General features: G+C 36.0%; 2 protein-coding genes across 2 annotated transcripts in view; one reads left to right on the top strand and one right to left on the bottom strand.

The window, feature by feature from the left end:
• Positions 1–287: 287 nt before the first annotated feature.
• On the bottom strand, positions 288–2152 carry LOC127657375 (left-right determination factor 2-like). The gene is made up of 4 exons (XM_052146130.1): positions 1888–2152; positions 1223–1466; positions 867–1121; positions 288–615 (listed from the first exon to the last, which is right to left on the bottom strand). Exons 1-4 carry the CDS (start codon positions 2150–2152, stop codon positions 288–290), a joined length of 1092 nt encoding a protein of 363 aa, XP_052002090.1.
• Positions 2153–5962: 3810 nt separating this feature from the next.
• Positions 5963–20826, top strand: part of LOC127656644 (serine/threonine-protein kinase MRCK alpha-like) — a 97635-nt gene continuing 82771 nt past the window's right edge. The window contains 1 exon segment of the mRNA XM_052145054.1: positions 5963–7030. Coding sequence (XP_052001014.1) covers positions 6853–7030 — 178 coding nt within the window. The 5' untranslated portion in view covers positions 5963–6852.

Genomic DNA, 20826 nt, shown 5'->3' with positions numbered 1-20826 from the left:
TTGTGAATCATACATGAAAATGTTTTAATGAAGCACATAAACATGACTCGTGAATTTGAGATTAATTATTTTATTTTATTTAAAAAAAAAAAAAAAACACTTGAAACCACTATGCAATTTCTGCTGCCTTTTACATTACATAAACTAATAATTCATAAATAATTTTATTTTCAAGTGCTCGGTGGGGTTTTGCAACGTGTGCAGTTCAATAACCGTGTAATTTGGCTTCAAAAAGCACACACACTTTCATCATCACCTCTCTTTTGTGAACAAATCGTAAGACAGTTTCATAAGTGAGGGATTGTGTCCGTGGAGCATCCACACTTCTCAACAATCATGTTCGGAAACTCTGCCACCTCGATTTCCGTGTAATCTCCCTTTTTCACCAGGTACATCATGGGCAGTGGTGCGCTCTCCGTCGCCGCGCATATCCTCTGTCCGTAACCATAGAAACCACGCTTGGGCTGCTTGCATCCTCCGGCGCAGCGGAACGCCTGGTACCCGGCCGGTTCGATGATCCAATACTGCGTCCAGGTGAGCTCACGGAAGTTTATGTAGTGCTCTTCCCGACAGCACTTGCTGCCGTTTGGGCTGGAGTTGCAGTTACCCGGCGATCTGTTGACATGGAAATGAGATGGTTAGCTAATCAATAAGTGATTGACATGTAACGTGTGAACTGCGATGTATAAAACTACACTCTAAATATAATGGGTTCGTTTTTACCCAAACGTTGGGTCAATTGGTCAATTGTAGTGACAATGGTAGTTTTTGTGTACCCCAGCATATGTTTAAATATACCCTGATTTGGTTGTTTTTAACCCTGCATTATTACATTTAAAACGTTGCTTTTTATTAACAATACTCACCCATATTCATCCAAGTTTAAGGTGTAGAACACAAGTTCTGGTGCATCCATGTCCTTCTCTAGGGTGTTCTCCTTTGGAGCTTGTGTTGCAAAGCGCACTCTCTTGGCCATTTCAGCTGCATAGCTCCCTGGTCTCATTCCCTCGGTCCAAACCTCTAGATGCAAAGGTGTCTTCTTTTTTTGCGATTTAGACCAGTAATGAATCGCTTGAGTCACATCAAAGCTCCTCCAACCAGTTTCATGAATAGGAATTAATCTATGGAAATGCCAAACATGAATACATGAGTTTAAAGTCATGCATTTGGATAACATATATTGTTTATTTATGCATTTATTGTATACAGACGTCTGACATACCTGGAGTCTACAAGAGATGTTCTATTAGAGCCGTTTTCCAACACTTCCACCCAGTAGATGCTCACTCTTGCATTGTTAATGGGTCTGTGGTGCCTTCGCTCAGGTTTAGATGGGGTTTGCACAGCTGTTTGGTACAGTTTTAGTTCGGCCATAGTAACTTCAGTGTTTTCCTGTATCCTCGTCTCCATGTCAAACACAAGACGCTGACGAGTTGTGTCAGAGTACTTTACTTCTCCTGTTATATCTGTGAATGCAAATGATACATTAATCTACTGTTTATGACAGATGTAAAAGTGTTTAAACCTTTATGTTATAGCAACATTTTTAGCCCTAACTCTAATCTAACCTTAATTTGTTTAGCTAGTCACAATAAGTTCTCTGAGTTTCAAGTAGATTTACTTCATCAGTTGCTTAAATAAACAAAAAAATGGTCAAAATAGCTTGCAGCCATTCAAACTAAATTTAAAGGTTTTATTCTTATGGTTAACAACGAGCAGTACTGTCACAGGACTACTTAATCTTGGTTAATGTTAATTTCTACATATATACTAATACATTTTAAGCTATTGTTTACATTCCTAATACATCAACTGTTAATGTATATATATATATATATATATATATAGTTAAACTTATCTTCAAACCCAATCAAAAATCAAACCCACCTGCACTCCCATGGATGCCTCTTAGAATTCCTGCCAAACTTGGCAGAGATCTTCTCTTCCTCTTATGATGCAGTTTCAGCATGGACAGATATTTATTCTTGATGTGAGCTGGGATGACCAGATTTTCCAAGTCTCGCTTCTGAATCCTGGGCATTTCCGTTAGTCCAAGTTTTTGGAGCATAGCTTGCGTCATATCCTCATGTTCGAATCCCTCAGTAAATGAAATGAATGTGGCACAAATGAACAGCTGGATGAGCAAAGCCATACTTGATGTAGTTGTGATGTCGCTCTTCTGGTTGAATGACTGTTTGACTCGCTCAGGCTTATATACAAATGCCCCCCCCGCATCCCATCTGGCTTTTCACACCTTCACAAAGGGGAGGCAACCTAAAAAAAGGCACCCTTCAAAGCCATGTCCTATATAGACCACCTATTATTGCTCATTACTTTTTTTTGTCTTTTTTTCCTTCTTATTAAGCCTATGCATGGTCAGAATATTTTTATGGAAAAGAGAAATTTCCAATTAATCAGTTTACTGAGTTTGCATTTGTTTATTTTATTGTATCGCTATTATTTAACCTTCACTTCATTGGGTTTTGGTACATAGCATGACTTCAACGTAAATAACAGACACTGTTTTTTATTTTATTTTTATTTGATTATTTTAAAGCTTAAATGAATATCATTTTAGCAATAAATAAATACATTCACTATTAAATAAGACAACTTGAATATCGCATGGTCCAGGGAACTGTTGCATTCATTTCATTTATTCTGGCTGTATTTTGGTACATTGCTTTTTTTGTTCCAACTTTAACCATTTTTGGTAAAAGCAGTAGTACATTTGGAGGGATGTAGGAGAGAGGAAAGTGTATTCAGAAATGACCACCCCTGCTGTCTTATTAGGGAGAGTCATTATTACACAAACAGAGGCGGTAAATCCAGGAGTGTGCTCAGGGGATGTGGATTGGAGAGAGATTTCTCAGGGGGGGTCATTATCTTGTGCTATTGCAGGACTGCTCAGACCATTTCTGTGTTGCCAACTAAATTGACTAAAGTTACCCCAGTCTGCATTGTGTATTGGGGCTGCAGGTTGTCCTCGGATGTCAGACAATGAACATGAACGGCTGATGGTGGATCATGTCACGTCAGACAGCTAAGCAAATTTACTCGCTACATAGCCACGTTTTCATGGTAATCATTTTATTATCTGACACTGTTTGTCAGGATGGGCAAGACAAGTATAATCCAATGTTTACAAATCAACATGGCCATTCTTATTCAAACAAGAAGTCAACAGCACTACAGATCAGCCAAACTGTCAAACGTAATTTTAAGACCTACATTTCATTACTTACAATACTTGAGAGTTTTACATTTGATCAATTTTGGAGCCATGTATAATACAAGAGCCAGATTTCCTTTAGCATCTGTTTTGACCAATAAGGATTCTTACAGGGTGAAAATGTGGCAACATAGTTAAAAATCAAAAAGATCCATTGCACTGTTGTGTGTTACATTGCCGAACACTAACAGGAAGATGAGAGCCTGGAATAATCATGGAAAGTAATATAATCTTAAAATTTCATCCAAAAATCATGGAAATGTCTCTGGTGAATGTGCATTTATGTAGTTATGCTTAGCTCTAAAATATGGAATCGGCTAGAAATGACTGCGAATGTCATCTATTAAAGCATTTTTAAACATTTGCATCCGGTTATCATGAACAACAGAAAAAGTCATGGAAATGAATTAGTCAAAATGTGCTAGAAACCTGCATTAATGGCTATAATGCCCACTTTTGTGTGCTGGATATGTGTTTTGTGGCCAAAATATGTTTTTGGAATGTTAAATGTTATCTATTAGATATCTAATAATGATCATTTGGACTCTGGTCTCAGACTTAGAATTCATTAGCCCACACTAAATTATATTTTAATCTAATGCACATACAATATAAACTACAATATAAAACAAATGCAATATATAACACAAGCTAATACAGTATAATACAATAAGTAGTATCAAATTATACAAGGCCCCATGTACATTATGAACTTTCCACTCTAGCAAGATATTTCTTGAGACAGCCCTATTAAGACTGCATTGTGATTAATGATTTGAATACACACCATAATGAAAAAAAAAGATCTTAAGCCTGTGACTTTCAATGACTAATTAAGCTGAACTATCATTTATACCTATAGACGGTTGTTTTAGAGGGTGTGGTGTTCACAATTGTGTTTCCTTGATTTATCGACTGCAGATTCTGCCACATCAATTAATTAGATGATCTAGACTGAAAGTGATTTTTCACATATTACACTTGCATATGAAAAGGGATCAGAGGGATTAAACCAACAATAACACTGTCCTGTATTTTTCCCTTTTAATCAAGAGCCCCAATAAACATAAAAGGTGCTAATGATGGGCATTAAAGAATCTGCTCATTGAAACTAGACCTTACTAAGCTCAAATGTCCCCAATGTGTTCTGGTGTGAAGGAAGACTTTATTTGATTGACTGTCAAGACTAATATAAATTAAATAAAGTTATACATCCAGCTAATAGAAAGGAAAATTTAATTATACATCCAGCCAGACAAACTATTACAGTAATACTCAGTCCTGTTTTGCTTTCTAATCTCTAGAATGTCACATTCACAGATCCTCAGTAATAAAGCGTGGAATCTGCATTGTAGTTTTGCAATCACTGCATTAATTATGCTTTTTAATATTCCTCAAATGTTTTACAACCAACAATATAATTCTAACAAGGTCACTTTGGCATGCACCTACGTTTTTTGACAGCAGGTGACGCTGCTTTACATTTTCATTCTCAGGGAAAATTCCCAAACATTCTGGGCATGGTCTGTGGATTTTTCGGTCCCCAGGGGGAGCACTGGTATTTGCAGACTTGGTCAAATTTCAGTAATTACTGTAATGATGAAATACACTGAACCAGCAGTGTACCATCAGGACACTTACTTGAAAGGTAATAGATATTGCTCAATTTATCAAATTATATTTGTATTTACATTTATGCATTTGGCCATTTTGTATATTATTTCATATTGTATTTGTATACATTACAGGAGATTATATATATATATATATATATATATATATATATATATATATATATATATATATATATATATATACATACAGGTGCACCCATGTAATTTACATATAAAATAAAATCGACTGATATAAACATAATTAAATTATTTAATCTATGACTGTGATAATGCCTTAAATTTAGAGAAAGTTTCGGTAATCAGATTAGATCGAGCGTCCCGCCAATCACATTCTTTCAAAAATAATTCGAGTTTCGCTAATGTTTGAAACGTCTGACCGCCTTTTATTTATTTAGTTTTTTTTCTGATTAATTTTATTTAATAGCCTATGTCATATAATGTTGTTCTTTTAGTGTGTGGTTATTTTTCTCAATGTATTTTAACATACACATACAGTCTGGTTATGTTAGGGCTGTGTGTACTCTGGGAGCCACTGTATATGTATATATAATTTATCTTAAAACAAATTAAAAGCGTGAATCCATTGAGATGACGACCCCGCGACCTGCCCCTTTCAAAACTACCCACCCCCATCTCTAAATTCCCCAAACAGCTGGTCTGCCTGCCTGCCTGTCTGTCTATCTATCTATAATCCGTCTGTCTGTCTGTCTGTCTGTCTGTCTGTCTGTCTATCTATCTATCTATCTATCTATCTATCTATCTATCTATCTATGTGCATGTACTGTATGTAGATTAAATTATATGTGTATGAATGCTTGTTTTGCGCGTGTGCCTGTGAGCATGTGTGATTTATTAACAATGATTTTGCTTTTACTTTATTTCAATAGAGTATATCTCTGCATATGTGTGTGTGCATGTGTATGTATATATGTATGAATGTGTGTGTGTGTGTGTGTGTGTGTTCGTGCGCGCGCGCGCTCGCGCTTCCAGTCGCCATGTTTCTCCTCATCATTCCTGAAACACTCCGCAACGGCGGGCAGATGAGAGAGAATCACCCCGTCACCTCGCATCCACATCTCCACTGTCCTCCGCTTCATCTTCATCTTCATCATCAACATTACCACCACCACCACCACCATCATCACTATCATCTGACACACTTTATGCCGCGGTCAGGACTTATTTTATGAGAAAATTATCCTTGGAAAAATGACTAAAACTGTGGAAAACTCTGTCGGTACCTTTGGAGAACTTCACGAAACTCACTTTCTGCGGATATAAACACTTTTAATCCGTATTTTCCACATATTTAATTCACGAATATCACATTTGGAGGGCTTGTCATGTTATTCTCTTCGAGTATTAGGATAATTTTACCTGAGGACGAGCTAAAATCATTAGCCTGTTAGCCGAACGTCTTTATTAGCCGGATCTGTAGCATCAGTTATTCTATCCCATTAAAGTTTAACAAACTGGGGATATTTAAAAGTTTACACGCTTGACGTGTTTTGACACTAGTGTTGGTTAATATCAGAACATTCATTTTGTTTGTATGCGAGAGAAACTGTGACATTTCAGACATTCTGTCGCGAGATGTTGTTTAGCTAGTTAGCTTGAGTGGCTACAGATAAAGGCACTTAAATATCTGCCAATACATGTGTATTACTAAACACGGAATATGAAAGAGCTTTGACACAAACGGGAATGATCTTAGTGGCTTAAATTGTACGTTTTTTTTCATAATTGGCTTGTTTTGCTTCACTTCCACTGAGTTGATCACTAGATTCAAAGATGTAGAGAAACGTTTTTATTAGGTATGTAAGTAAAATTAAGTTTGAGTTTAATGCAGTTTTTGCACTGCATTTTAGCGTGATTATGGGTGCGTTTTATTTATAGGTGTTGACAGAGCCTTTCTAAAGACTTTGCATTGATTTTTTTAAATAAGATTACACTACATTTTCTTTGGACCGACACTCTTTTTCAATCATGTCTGGAGTGGTGCGTTTGAAAAAGCTGGAAAAACTGATCCTGGATGGCCCTGTCCAGTCTAATGGACAGTGTTTTAGTGTGGAAACCCTTCTCGATGTGCTCATTTGTCTTTATGATGAATGCATCAACTCGCCACTCAGAAGAGAGAAGAATATAGCTGAGTTTTTGGAATGGGGTGAGTATGGTGCTTTACAATCTGTTTCTTAAAATCAATGCATGTTGTGTGCAAACCTTCTCAAATCAATGCATTTCATATACACACCCTCTTACATCAATGGATTTCATGTACAGACCCTCTTAAATCAATGCATTTCATGTACAGACCCTCTTAAATCAATGCATTTCATGATCAGACCCTCTTAAATCAATGCATTTCATGATCAGAACATCTTATAGATTTTGGGATTTTTAAAAGAGTTAATAAATAAGGATATTTCACAGCTGTGCATGCAGTAAATGTCTTTAAGCCACATTTGGCAATACTGAATCATAGGATTGTGTGCACAGCCCTGGAAATGTCAAGTAGCAACATGCTGCTAAATACTGAGCCATCATACCAGCATGCTGAGCAGTATATCATTGTGCATGGATTAAAATATCATTTGAAAAGGTGTATAAGTTATTACACTGAGTAAAAATGGTCACAGCCTTTGTTATAAATGCTTTGTCTATTTAAAAAAACATTAGCTGTAGAATAACTTATAGTTTTTGTTCAAAGTTATTCGATCAATCTGTATTGAGTTATTTTGGCCTGTGGCAAGACATTCTTACACTGCATGTTGTGCTACACACTTTCTTAGTAATTTATCAAATTTGATCCCTACAGTGTGAATGAGATAGAAAAAGGTCCTTGGTGTCATTCAATGAATGACACTGCTAAACATATGAAATATGAATTCTCCTCCTTTTGTGTTGAACATAGCATCTCTCCAAGTGTTGAATATTATTTGTGGACTTTGTGGTGGGAAAGTTGGTCACTTTCCCCAGAGTCAGACTCAGTCATATCACCCAAAAATGATAATTCTCTCATAATTTACTCACCCTCATGCTGCTTTTTTTGCTGGACACAAAGATATTTTGAAGTATGTATGATGTGTTTATATCAATACAATATTGGTCAGTGGGGTCCAAAACTGTTCTTCGTTTGCATTCCGCAAAAGAAAGTTATACAAGTTTGAGATAGAATGAGTAAATGATGAGAGAATTATCATGTGACTGGAATATAATACAGACATACTGTGTTAAGGGAATATATGTACTGTACAGTGGTTTTGTGTTGTTGTAGCCATTCGCCTCAAGGTTTGATGTGTTGTGCATTCTGAGATGCTAATCTGCTCACTACAATTTACAGAGGTGTTATCTGAGTTACCGTAGCCTTTCTGTCAGCTCAAACCAGTCTGGTCGTTCTCATCAACAAGGCGTTTACTTCTGCAGATTTGCCACTCACTGGATGTTTTTTGTTTTTGGCACAATTCTGAGTAAACTCTAGAGACTGTTGTGTGTGAAAATCCCAGGAGATCAGCAGTTAAAAAAATACTCAAACCAGCCCATCTGGCACCAACAGTCATGCCATGGTCCAAATCACTGAGATCAATGTTTTTTCCTAATTCTGGTGGTTAATGTGAACATTAACTGAAGCTCCTGATCTGTAACTGAATGATTTTATGCACTGCACTGCTGTCACACAATTGGATGTTTAGATAATCACATGAATAAGTAGGTGTGCAGTGCTCAGTGATTGTATATCGTCGGAGCTCTTTGTTTTGTTCATGTTTAATTAATATTTGTATTATACATTTAAAAAAAAAAATACAGCCGTATCCATGCCAAAGATATTTTAAAATTCAAATTGCACTTCAAAGGAGCAAATTGGTCCAAAAATCGTTTATAACCACCGCCCCGAATGCAAACATTTACCATCTCCCTCTTCCTCCATCCCCATTTGCACAGTCGACTGATGCAATTGATGTCAGATATTGTCAATATCCGATTACTTCGTCCTATCGCCCAGCCCTAATTTAGATACATTTCTCTTTTAAAATAAAGGACTGAATGGAAAAGTATTGGCTTATTTTTTTATTTCTATTTACGGCAAGGCAAATGTTGTCTACAGAGCCAGGTTCCTCAACCCAGCAAACACAAGTAGTTAGTAAGTGTTTTGGTGAGGAAGCTTAAAGTAGCACCAGTCACAGACCGTCCAGGGCTCTACACTAGAAATTGTTTAGGAGCACTCATGCCTCCAATTAAAATTTTTTGGGGTCACAGTAATAAAAGAAAAATAAGAACATTTTATGTTACTGTGTAGAGATATGTTATCTCAAGATTCTATTAGATATAAATGATATGAAGTTCACAATATAATCTTAATTCGATATAATAACATTGAAATGACAAAGCATGGCAGATTGAAAATATTGTTTTTATATGAAATGCTTGTGCAAAATGCACAGTATAATTTCTCATCAAAATACATTTCTTAAATACACAATATAAATGCTCAAAGTTTAAATAATAAAAGTTTCTCTATTAGAAAAGATCAGAAACAAATAAGTCTTCAAAAATAGTGGGCTACATTCAGGCTTATCAGGTGCAGAGCAAGCAATAGAACTGAAAAAAGTAGGTGAAAGTATATATATAATTTTGTGTCATCATTATTATAATCACATTTTAACTTAATAAAATAATATAATTATTCTACATTAGATAAGTTAATATTATATCATGAAATTGTATGTGTGTGTATATATATGATATGAGCTGTCCATTTTTTAAATAATGTGTACAATTTACACGCAATAATATTGAGTTTCAGTTTCTTTGTATAACAAGCGCAAAAAAGGTTACTGTCACTTTAAGAGTTCAACGTGCATCTCGCAGACTCGCACAGGTGTACTGGTTTATTAACGAGAGAGAAGTCTATTTTTTAGCACATCCTTTCTATTTCTTTTAACTTTTTATCTGACTAAAAAACTGAAAGGATATTGGAATGCAGGATCTCATCTTTGATGGACACACATTACACAGAATTTCTGGTATTTTGTTCATGTATTCCAGGACTTGAATTTCTAAAAGCTAGATTCAAGCACTTCAAGGACCTTGTGAAAACCCTGTAAACAGTGTAAAAAAATAAAGCGCAGTTGGGGTAAAATCAAGGGATAGAGAGATTATGATGTTTGTTTTCCGTTTCATGGGATTATAAATATAATGATCCATCAATTTTGGAAATTTTGAAATGTCGAGTTTTGCTTCGATATGGTTAGTAATATTTTTGGTTTGTGATATATCATCCCATCCCTATTAATGTGTCACAGCATATATAAGCAGGTGCTGAAATACTGAATTAAGAATGAAATCAGAAAGATAATAAATAGGCCTAATGACAAAACGGCATATTAGACATATCGTAAATTGCTTCTCACACGCGGCAAGATGCAATAGCAGACACGGCTGATCTCCTTTTGAATATCTGTCACACAAAAATGTATTGGTAACGCTTTTCATTAATTGACGTTAATGATTGTCGATTAAGAACTTTTTTTTTTTGTTGATTTTCTCCCCAATTTGGAATGCCTAATTCCCCATGCGCTCTAGTTCCTCGTGGTAGCGTAGTGACTCGCCACAGTCCAGGAGGCGGAAGACGAATCACAGTTGCGTTTGAGACCGTCAATCCACACATCTTATCACATGGCTTGTTGATTGCGAAACCATAGCGCGCGTGAATGCTTCACACTATTCTCAGCGGAATCCACGCACAACTCACCACGTGCCCCACCAAGAGCGAGACCACAATATAGCAACCACGAAGAGGTTACCCCCATGTGATTCTACCCTCCCTGGCAACCGGGTCAATTTGGTTGCTTAGGAGACCTGGCTGGAGTCACTCAGCACGCTCTGGATTCGAACTTGCGACTCCAGGGTTGGTAGTCAGGCCCCCTATTAAGAACATTTCTTAAAATGTGAAACCCCAAGTGTGAATGAACATTGTGTGTTATTTCGAAGTTTATTCTGTGGCATGACTTGCAGCTTGCTACCCTGAATGACTTAGTAGCAAAATGCCAATTCCCTTTATAAAGACAATTCATGATACACCCAGTATATGTTTAACAAGCGTGGTACAATAATGCAGTAATACAAGGGATTTGACTTATTGGTTGGGACCTAATGACACCCATCAGCTTTAAATAATATAATATTTTACTACACAAAGGCTTTTAAAGGTTTTACAATTACAATCATTTAAATCTGCTTATTATTTCTCCATTTTCCTCTGGCCATCTTATACTGGGCACATGTTGCACTTGAAAGACATTAGAAACAACATCTCTTTTAAAGAGTCTTCAGAAGACATGACAATTAGCAATGGTGCTCCCTGGTTTTTAAGGTGCATTGTGGAATTTTTTTTAAGGGAGCAAATGTTTCAGTGCACTGAACGATTTTGCGATTGAGACAGCCCTAGAAATGGCTGACTTCCTGATCAGTGCCCTGACTACTGATCTAGGGAGCTGATTGAGACACCTATAGTGTGCAATAATGCTGCCTGGTTTTTACGGTGGATTGTGCTATTTTTTAGGAAGCGAACATTTCATTGCAGTGGAACGTTTTTGCGGTTGACGCAGTGCTTAAAATGACAGACTCCCTGATCAGTGCTCTGACTACTGAACTAGGGAGCTGATTGAGACACACCCATAGTGTTTTTATTGTCATAGTGTTTTCCTCTTTATGTGTTCTATGGTTATAAGCATTACAAAAGTTGTTAACAGAACTCACTTGGCTGTTATATTCCTGTCATCACTATCAGCCATACTTTGCGGACGATGTCAGGATGAGATGTATCTCCTGCCAAATATATCAACTAAATTATTATCTCTGTCAAGGTCCAAACATTAGATGGGACACTTTAGTCCATCTGACTATTTACAGTTTTATTGATTGTACATACAACCCGATTCCTTGGTTTGATTTATATCTACATAGTTTAGAGGAATAGAAATGGATCAATTTTTGTGTTGGGGTGGAAAGGTTGTAGGTTCAAACCCTGCTAGAGTTGATTCATATAATACCACTGTTGTACCCATGAGCTAGACACTTTAACCTCAGTATATTTCAGTGGGACTGAACCTGAAGGCTCGGCTATATTTCGTTTTTCTGTGTTCCGGATTGTCTCGCATACAGCTCTTCAAAATATACTCTTTTGACCATGAGTTAATGTGGACACATTTAGAGAAAAACATGGACAGTCCACACAGACTGTGCTGATGACAATTTTTTTTTACCGTTAAAGACCCAGGAATACTTAATTTTTCTGCATAACGCATCGGATCGTGCCTCGTCGACCACGTTGCCTTTTGACTGCAAGTTAATAAGCACACGTGCACTATTACTGCTTTGTTATAATCTTTTTGTACGTTCATTGGCATGCGCTGACAGTGCCCACAGATGAGGACTATCCGCATGTCGAGTAAATCTGGACCGCACATGGACCTTTTCCGCAGCCTGTGCTGATGATGAAATTTGCATCATGCACACAGTGCACAGAGCGATTAGAATAGTAAACTTTGAGTACTACTATAATAGGATAATTTTGTTATATCTGATATTAGATATGATTGTCATTATTACAAAGCTACTCTTGCGGTCCAATCTTGTTGCGCAATTACATTCAAAGTAAATGCAAGATGCGAATAGACACGAATTCGCACTGGGTGGCGCGAATTAAGCGAATGGCGTGAGTCGAACACGCAAAATCATTCAACTCGAGAGAAAAATTAGCATGATGCGTTGCCACGAAAGCCTATCAGCATTGAGATTGTCCGTATGTCACTGACGTACTGAAGTAGTAGCAGAAGTAATCTGAAATATGGATGAAAAAATTGTTGTAGCGGTGTGTGGGCACCAGGACGAAAAAAGACATTGCTTGGAGTAAAGTGAGTGAGGAAGCTGAACTACCTGGTAAGTTCTGAAAATATGAGCGTCTATTTGATTCCAGCTATTGGTTGTACTTTACTATGAACCAAGTCGTAGAAGGCCCTCCTCCTGTCCTTTTCCGGAAAAGAAGGGGGAATACGCGTGGGTTTGCGCTAATCATGCAAACAGCGGTCAAACTCGTGCGAGGTGAATATTTTATTTGCGTTGTATGTATACGCACCATTAGTTATAGTGTAAAAGGAGTATACTCTGGAATTGTAAAAATAGGCCCTGTTTTGTAAAATCTGAGATGATTATCTGTGGAAATGACTAGGGATGCTCCGATCAGGATTTTTACACCCAGTACCAAACTTCTTGTCACCTGTTTAGCCGATACCGATTCCAATCATTTCACCTTTTACCAGGATCTCTGTCATAACTGGCTATATGTAAGCATTTTGCATACGGTCACTATTAATTGAATTTCCTCTTCCTAGAAATATCACTTTGCCTAGTTTTTGCTGACAAAAAAAGTTTAAATGGTTTAATAAGACTTAAAAACAAGTATAAGCTAACAAATTATTCTCTGTGTTAAGATATATAGCCCTATAAAAAAAGAAGCTTAGTGTCAAACTAAAGACAAACTGATAACCCATAGGGGCAATTACACCTGTGACATTTTTGGTTATTGATTCATTCTCATTATTTCATATAAATATTATTATTCCTTTTTTTTTTATTTCTATTTTGCATCATATTTTATACATTAAATTATGTTTTCTTAATGTTGTATAAAGTATTATTATATTTACAAATTCCTTCCCTGCCTTTTCATTTTGTTGATGATTGTATTAAAGTTCATTTTTCACTTGTTGCTGCTTGAACTTTAAAGAGGGGAACACGCGCTCTCTAATGTAGGCAAGAGATGAAAGGAAAGCGGTGAGTGCTTATGTTTCTGGACTTTACAGTTGCTGTATTGTTAATGTTGGTTAATCGGGTGACATTTAATAAAGATGTTTGAATTACACCACATCTTGTAACTCGCATTATAACTGAGATGCCTATGCCCAGCATAGACTGAGAAACTATCACCATGAACGATAATAAGGTCCTTTCACAGCTTGCACTGTTTTCCGCTTGGCTTGTCGTGTGTGAAACGCCACATTAGTTTTCATATTCGCCATATCTCTCCTATTGCATCGTTCTTAAGTGCTAAATCAAGTTTGTTGTCTTACAACACTATGCCAGTATTCCACACACTTCAGGATGCCATGACAGTGCTGCTCAAGTCTTAAACGAGCCGTGCGTCTTTTGCAACGTGACCGATCTGCTTTTTACCGATCACAGATCAAGTCATAGAATGTGAATATTTGCGTGTAATGAACGGTGGCTGATTGTTTGGAGCTTCCTTAGAAATGACTCCATAAGAAATGATATCATGCATGCCTTGAGAAAAGTGTCAGCTGATTGACTCCGTTTACATGCACATGCTTACACTTATTATGCTTCGTAAGCCAACATGTAAGGTCATGTTAATACCTTAAACTGTGTTCTTTCATTGGAGAAAACACCTAGATTTTTACCATTACCCCAATCTCGCTTTGCAGGTAAATACTTTTACTAGAATTCTGTTCTAGTTATTCAGTGTGCACATGTCTGTTTGACATCAAAGAGATTTTCTTGCACTAAAAAATATATATATATATATTTATATTGAGCCAATATTATCAATGCTTTTTTGTACATATAAATTCACAGCATGCCTTGACTAACAATTATTGTGAAAGTTTCTTGCTTTCAAATTTACATTGTTTCTTTGAATTGTGGTGATAAGAAAAAGAGGACTGAAGGCAAATGTTGGAATTTGCAAGTCACAGATGCCATCCAGGCCCAACTGTTTGAAAGAAAAGGCTGACTCAGTGATCATAGGACTAACAACTACCCTCTGGTATGTCAAGAAGTACCCCTGCACTGTGAGTTTTCCTGGACAGCTGGTTTAAATTGACCTCACCCTGTGAGGTAGTCACAACATCTTGTAGCTTTTCCACAGCATTTCAAATGTACAGGTTAAGTTTGTTATTTTTGCTGGTTGGGTTTACTATCAGGTAAAACCGGTCTCATATTTTGGGATTTAGCCTGTATCTTGGGAGGTTTCTTGTATTCAAAGGTTTAATCCTGATCACAGTCTGTTCCTTTATATTCAGTTCTTATTTGTATCTGTATTATGGCAAGTTAACACTTGTTCTGGTGTACAATGCACTTTAATTGGCAATACCAATATGATGTTTAGGGATGGAAATAATCTTGTCAGGCAGGGACAGTTTTTGGACGAGGCTTGTTCCTCCATTGTTATCGCTTTCTTCTCTCGCATATGAAAAGTTGGCCAAAGTGCAGTGTTTAGGAAAGTTTAATTTTTTAGGTTTAATTGCTTAATTTGTTTATTACATTATTTATGGATTTTGTTGATATAAATCAAATTGATTTATGAAACCAGTGTTCATTATAAATGCTTGATCTGCAAAATGTGGATAGACTAGTGTAGTCTATTTGCACTGTAAATATTCAGCTTTTTTATCTGTTGTAAAAATACTGGGAATTCTATATCCATATATTGTATATTAGAGGATGCATACTCTGCACCAAGTCAAGAGGGGTTTAGCAAAGTTTTGTTATTTATTTGAATGTTTTATTCGACTTTAAGTCGGAGTATGCTGTATCCTTCATGATTATACAGCGGCAATAAAAAGTATGTGAACCCTTTAGCTGGTTTCCTGCATTAATTGCTCATAAAATGTTATCTCATCATCATTAAAGTCACAAGTATAGACAAACACAATGTGCTTAAGCTAACAACACACAAACAATTATAATCTTTCATGTCTTTATTGAACACTTCCCATTAAACATTTACAGTGCTGTGGAGCTGTATCCCTAGGCTAAAGATGACAAAAAAACGCTAATTAGAGTCAGGAGTTGGCAAACCTGGCATACAATTAATGAAAGGAGATTAGATGTGGTGTTTAGAGCTACTTTGAAATATTTTGAGTTTTCTGTTCACAAGAAGCATTGCTGAGGTGGACCATGACTCAAAGTGATTTCAGAAGACCTATGATCAAGAATGGTTATGGTAATTATTGGAACTTATTAACATTAGAGATGTAGGGGAGAAAGAGTACGAGGGCCGATACTTTTTTAGTTCTCGCCGATACCAAGTCCGATACCTCAACACATCACAATTGGGTTTAAATAAAGTAAAACATTTAGTTTAACAATTCATTTTCCATCATCAATTGTATTATTTTTATAAAATTAAGGAATTTTATTCAGAACCTCACAACACAATCCTAAAAAAAACATTGTAGTAATTAAAAAAAAACAATTGCTGCATAATAGAGCATCACAGATGTGAGATATTGCTGAAATATAATACCATTACTGTTGATTCATTATTGTTATTGTGAGTAAAACAGTGCATATTACTTAACTATACAGTAGTGATCTATTGATAATAATAAAAACACAAAGAGCCTTATTAAGTGTTTTATTTATGAATATGTTTTAAAATGTATGTGTCATTTTACTTTTTGCATTGCTTTGAGAAGATGTTAAGTTTCTTGTGGAAAATATAACAATCATCATAATAATAATAATAATAATGACAACAACAATAATAATAGTAATAATAAAAAGAGTGTCTTTTTTTTTTTCCTTTACTATGTTTGTCAAGTTCATAATAAAGAGTATTATGTAAGATGACGTTTTCATTTATAAAATATTTAATTCACTTACTGGATTACTCAAAATTACACATTGTAACATGGCTTAATATACAACAGCATTTTATTGAAAAATATAACTATATCTTGATATATATCGTGATATAAAATTACTCGTATCGTGATATAGGTTTTTTCATATCGCCCACCCCTAATGTGAATCACTGTAGTTATTAAACTGCAAAAGGCTACTATATAAATAAATATGTAATCTATATATGACTGATATAAGTGAATTAGCAGTCTGCCTGCTGTCATCTGCTACAAACAGAAAATGCAATGCACATAATAGTGTTTTCCGTGTATGAGCCAAGGATCTCTAAATTTGTCAACACAACACCGGCTGCACACATTCACAACCACTCGCATTTTAAATGCTGCACGTGCAAATTATCTATTTATCTCATTGAATCGCATCTTTTGCTGTTAAATAATCTCAGTAGGACATGACTTGATTTTAATCTGTGCACTTTTAACTGAATGTTTACGTAATGACATTCGTGTGTCAGATGGTATCGGTTTTTGGTATCTGAGCATTTTTACGAGTACGATTCCAATACAAGTATTGGTGCATCTCTTGTTAACATCTCTGTTCACGAGTCTACTATATGGAAAACATTAAACAGCCACAGTGTCCATGGCAGGAGACCACAAAGGAAGCCGATGCTTTCCAACAAAAACATTGCTGCACACCTGAAGTTTGCCAAAAACCACATTAACACCACAACGCTACTGGTAAAAATTTGTTTTGGACTAATGAAACTAAGGTTGAATTGTTTGGGAAGATTATGCAGCAATACATATGGTGTACAAAGGGCACCGCATACCAACATGAAAATATGAAAAATTAATCCAACGGTTAAGTTATGTGGAGGGAGCATCATGATTTGAGGCTGCTTTGCGGCTTGGTCTGCTTGCCATCATCGAGGGACAAAATGAATTTCCAAGAGAGCCGTTCACACCAGACATCCTAAGAATATGTCTGAGCTGAAGCAGTTCTGTAAGGAACAATGGTTCAAAATTCCTTCTGAATGTTGTGCTGGTATAAGCCGCAGCTGCCAGAAATGCTTGTTTGAGGTTATTGCTGCCAAAGGAGGATTGCCCAGTTATTAAATCCTAGGGTTCACTTACTTTTCCACAGCACTATGAATGTTTAATGGGATGTGTTAAAAAAAGACATGAAAGATTAAAATTGTTTGTGTGTTGTTAGCTTAAGCACGTTGTGCTTTGTCTATACTTGTGACTTTGATGAAGATGAGATCAAATTTATTAATCAATTAATATAGAAAACAAGCTAATTCCAAAGGGTTCACATACTTTTTCTTGCCACTGTAACCAGGTTATTAAGGTATTGCATTTTTAAATACATTTTTAGTTTAATACTGTTTTCTAATTTACTTTGAATTTCAGTTTTGTTTTTGCAGTGGTTTTTATATCATAAAACATTTCTGTAGTTCACAAATATAAACTATATAAAGTTATATAGTTTATATTTGTTTTCATAATTTAAGTTTTAGTTTGTGTAGCCTAGTTAACAAATCAGATAATAGTGTATTTACATACTGTATAATCAAAGGCAACACCTAGCATAAGCTGGGCGGAACATTTTATGTCAATATGAAATAAAAATTGGCCCTATTTATGACTTTATTACATGTTTCTAGGCATATTGTGGATGATTAATCGCTGCTTGTTATTCCAAAGAAGAAAGTTTCTCTATGTCATCAAAATGAGAACTTGCTGCACCTCCTCCAAAGGATTTTTAGTTTCGACCGATGTCACCAATCCCTCTTATTTTTCCAACTCTTCTCCTCTTAGGCTCCATGTAGCATGGCTCCATGTTGCCAAGGTATACAAGTCCCTCTTTACACGATCCAGTCAGTTCTTGATAGATAAAATCAAGTCCCCTTCTACATTTTGTTTTCTTGTTAAATGTCCTGTTTCTTTTGGAAATAAGCCACATTACAGAAGAATGGGTAGCAAATACTGTTTCATGTTGACTTTAAATTCACTTCAGAAAGCAAGAGCACTGTTTTTAAGTTTCATTTAGTTTTAGTTTTGTTTCCTTTATTGCAGTTAATGAAAATGTTTTTAAATAAATAGGTTTCATTTTACTATTATTAAGCTGTAATTTCTGCGACACTAACACCACCAAATGGAATTGCAAAAATAAACATTTCTTTCAAAACAGCTCTCTGAATACACCCTCCGCCTGCCGTTGTTCAAGAGATAGTCCCGCCCCCTACTCAAACTATTGGTTGAGTAATGTTGTTGGGGTGGGTCTAAACTGGTTGCTCAAAACAAACAGGAATTTTTATAGAGCCACAGAGACACAGTGTTTGGCTTACTTTAGTTGTATCAGCATATTAAGCTGGGATAGGAGAAAGCATTATAATACTAGTTTATAGCCCCAGTATACTTTTACGATACATTTTCTCCTTTTTTTTTTTGTTGTTGCAATTTTATGTTCGTTATTTACTATATTAAATTGTGTGATATATCGGCATTGTATTGGCCTATCAGCCACCCTGCTCTCTGGATATCGGCATCGGCCAATTATAAAACACTTATCGGTCAAACAACAATTATAACACTGAAAAAGTGACATACTTCAGCTTTAAATAATAACCTATAAGCTAAAGGGGTCTGACTATTTATTTTACACCCCGTGTTTGTATTATGTATACATGTCATGGTGAACATGCTCTTGATGTTTGAATTGAACAGAGCTGGTTTGAACACTGCACACACTCTGAAGTACATCTGAGCTCTATCTGGAGTCACTTAATAGCTTCCAGCATTTCTTTCCCTCTATGGAAATCATATTTTAATGATCCTGCCAGTGTCTTTGCCTTTATATGGTCTCCTAATGTGGGTCTCCTGGGTATTCCAGGAGATAGATGGTATGGTTCATTTGATTTGCAGCCCTGTGGCCCTTCAGACTGGAGACTATAATGTTGATGTATACAAGTGAGCTTTCTGAATTCAGACCTTTAATGAACTCTGACTTGTGAATGTTGGAGTTGAGAACAGTGTTGGTTCTTCTAAGGAAGGCTTGATCTTAAACTGGCCTCTGCAAATAGCTTTTATACACTCTCCCTGTTTGATGTATTAGATGCAGTGATGGCAGTTCCAGGTGGTCTGTTTTCCACCCGTTTCTAATGCCCTATAAAAGGATGCCTGACACGGTGGTAACATTTGATATTCAGCCATTGTTTACATGGAATCTTGCCCATATCCAACAAAGCAATGTGTGTGGATTTCAGATCAACATATCAGTTGCTTAGCATTTTTGCTATTGGAACTCTCAATAAATAGCCAATGTATTTTGGTGCTTGAAATGTTTGGCCTTGGTTGCTTCTTATTAAGTTGTAAATCCTTTTCAAATGTCGTTCGTGATACTTCAAGTAATCAGTCATAAGATGCTCATCCAAACTCAATTGCAGTTCTAAAATATGTTTGTATTCTATTCGGAATATCTAGTTGTAATTGTTCTTATTTTCACACAACATACCACAGTGTTTTTCATTAAACATTGTTGAATGAAATCTAACGCTTATGCAGCAAGACGCTAATAGGAAAAAGCCGACATAGACCTCCACTTCTGTGGGCCGTTCACTCCAATTTAACATTTGAATGTGTATTTTTATCTTAAATTCACAAATATTCAAAAAAAAAAAGATTATTTTTGAAAATCTAAAACTGCACTTTCTTGCCAGAGGCAAAGTGTTTCGTTATTAACACTTTTAACTGATTCATATATATAGAACAAATACAAAAAATTTGTACATTTTCTGAATACATTTTAACCCCCCATTTTTTCCGACTCCAATATATGACTGCCGTTCTCATGTGAACTTGCCAACATGCTCACGTCATGCAAGAGACGCTTTACCTCGACCCTCGTGAATTTTTAGTAAAAAAATATTTTTAAAATATTGATCGATGCTACCTAGCCTTTCGCTTTAGAAGACATTCAATTATCCACTGGAGTTGTATGGATTAATTTTATGATGGCTATGTGCTTTTTGGAGCTTAAAAAATTTGCCACCCATTCAGGGTGCTTTCACACAAGCACTTTTGGTGTGCACTTAGGTTCGAATCAGAGTTTCCGCTAGAAAAAAATGGTGCCGGTCACAGAGGTTTCGTTTTACGGACATTTTGATGATATGCCGGTCAAATATATCGCCTCTTAATTAGTCAAGTTGAGGAAAACTGGAGGCAGTCTATGTAACTTAAAAAATGACATAATCAGGCCGTATAGAATGCAACATATTATTATTAGCTTAAC

This window comes from Xyrauchen texanus, chromosome 16 (genome assembly GCF_025860055.1).
Source record: "Xyrauchen texanus isolate HMW12.3.18 chromosome 16, RBS_HiC_50CHRs, whole genome shotgun sequence".
NCBI lineage: Eukaryota > Metazoa > Chordata > Actinopteri > Cypriniformes > Catostomidae > Xyrauchen > Xyrauchen texanus.
The sequence above is the reverse complement of the archived record's forward strand: the minus strand, read 5'-3'. Positions and strand labels throughout refer to the sequence as shown.

Bases quoted from the DNA above. Each gene is read 5' to 3' on its own strand.
- LOC127657375 (XM_052146130.1), bottom strand. From the start codon at position 2,152: ATGGCTTTGCTCATCCAGCTGTTCATTTGTGCCACATTCATTTCATTT. The intron at 1,122-1,222 runs GTATGTCAGACG...GCATTTCCATAG, and splicing joins ACATCTCTTGTAGACTCCAG to ATTAATTCCTATTCATGAAA. The intron at 616-866 runs GTGAGTATTGTT...CCATGTCAACAG, and splicing joins TTAAACTTGGATGAATATGG to ATCGCCGGGTAACTGCAACT.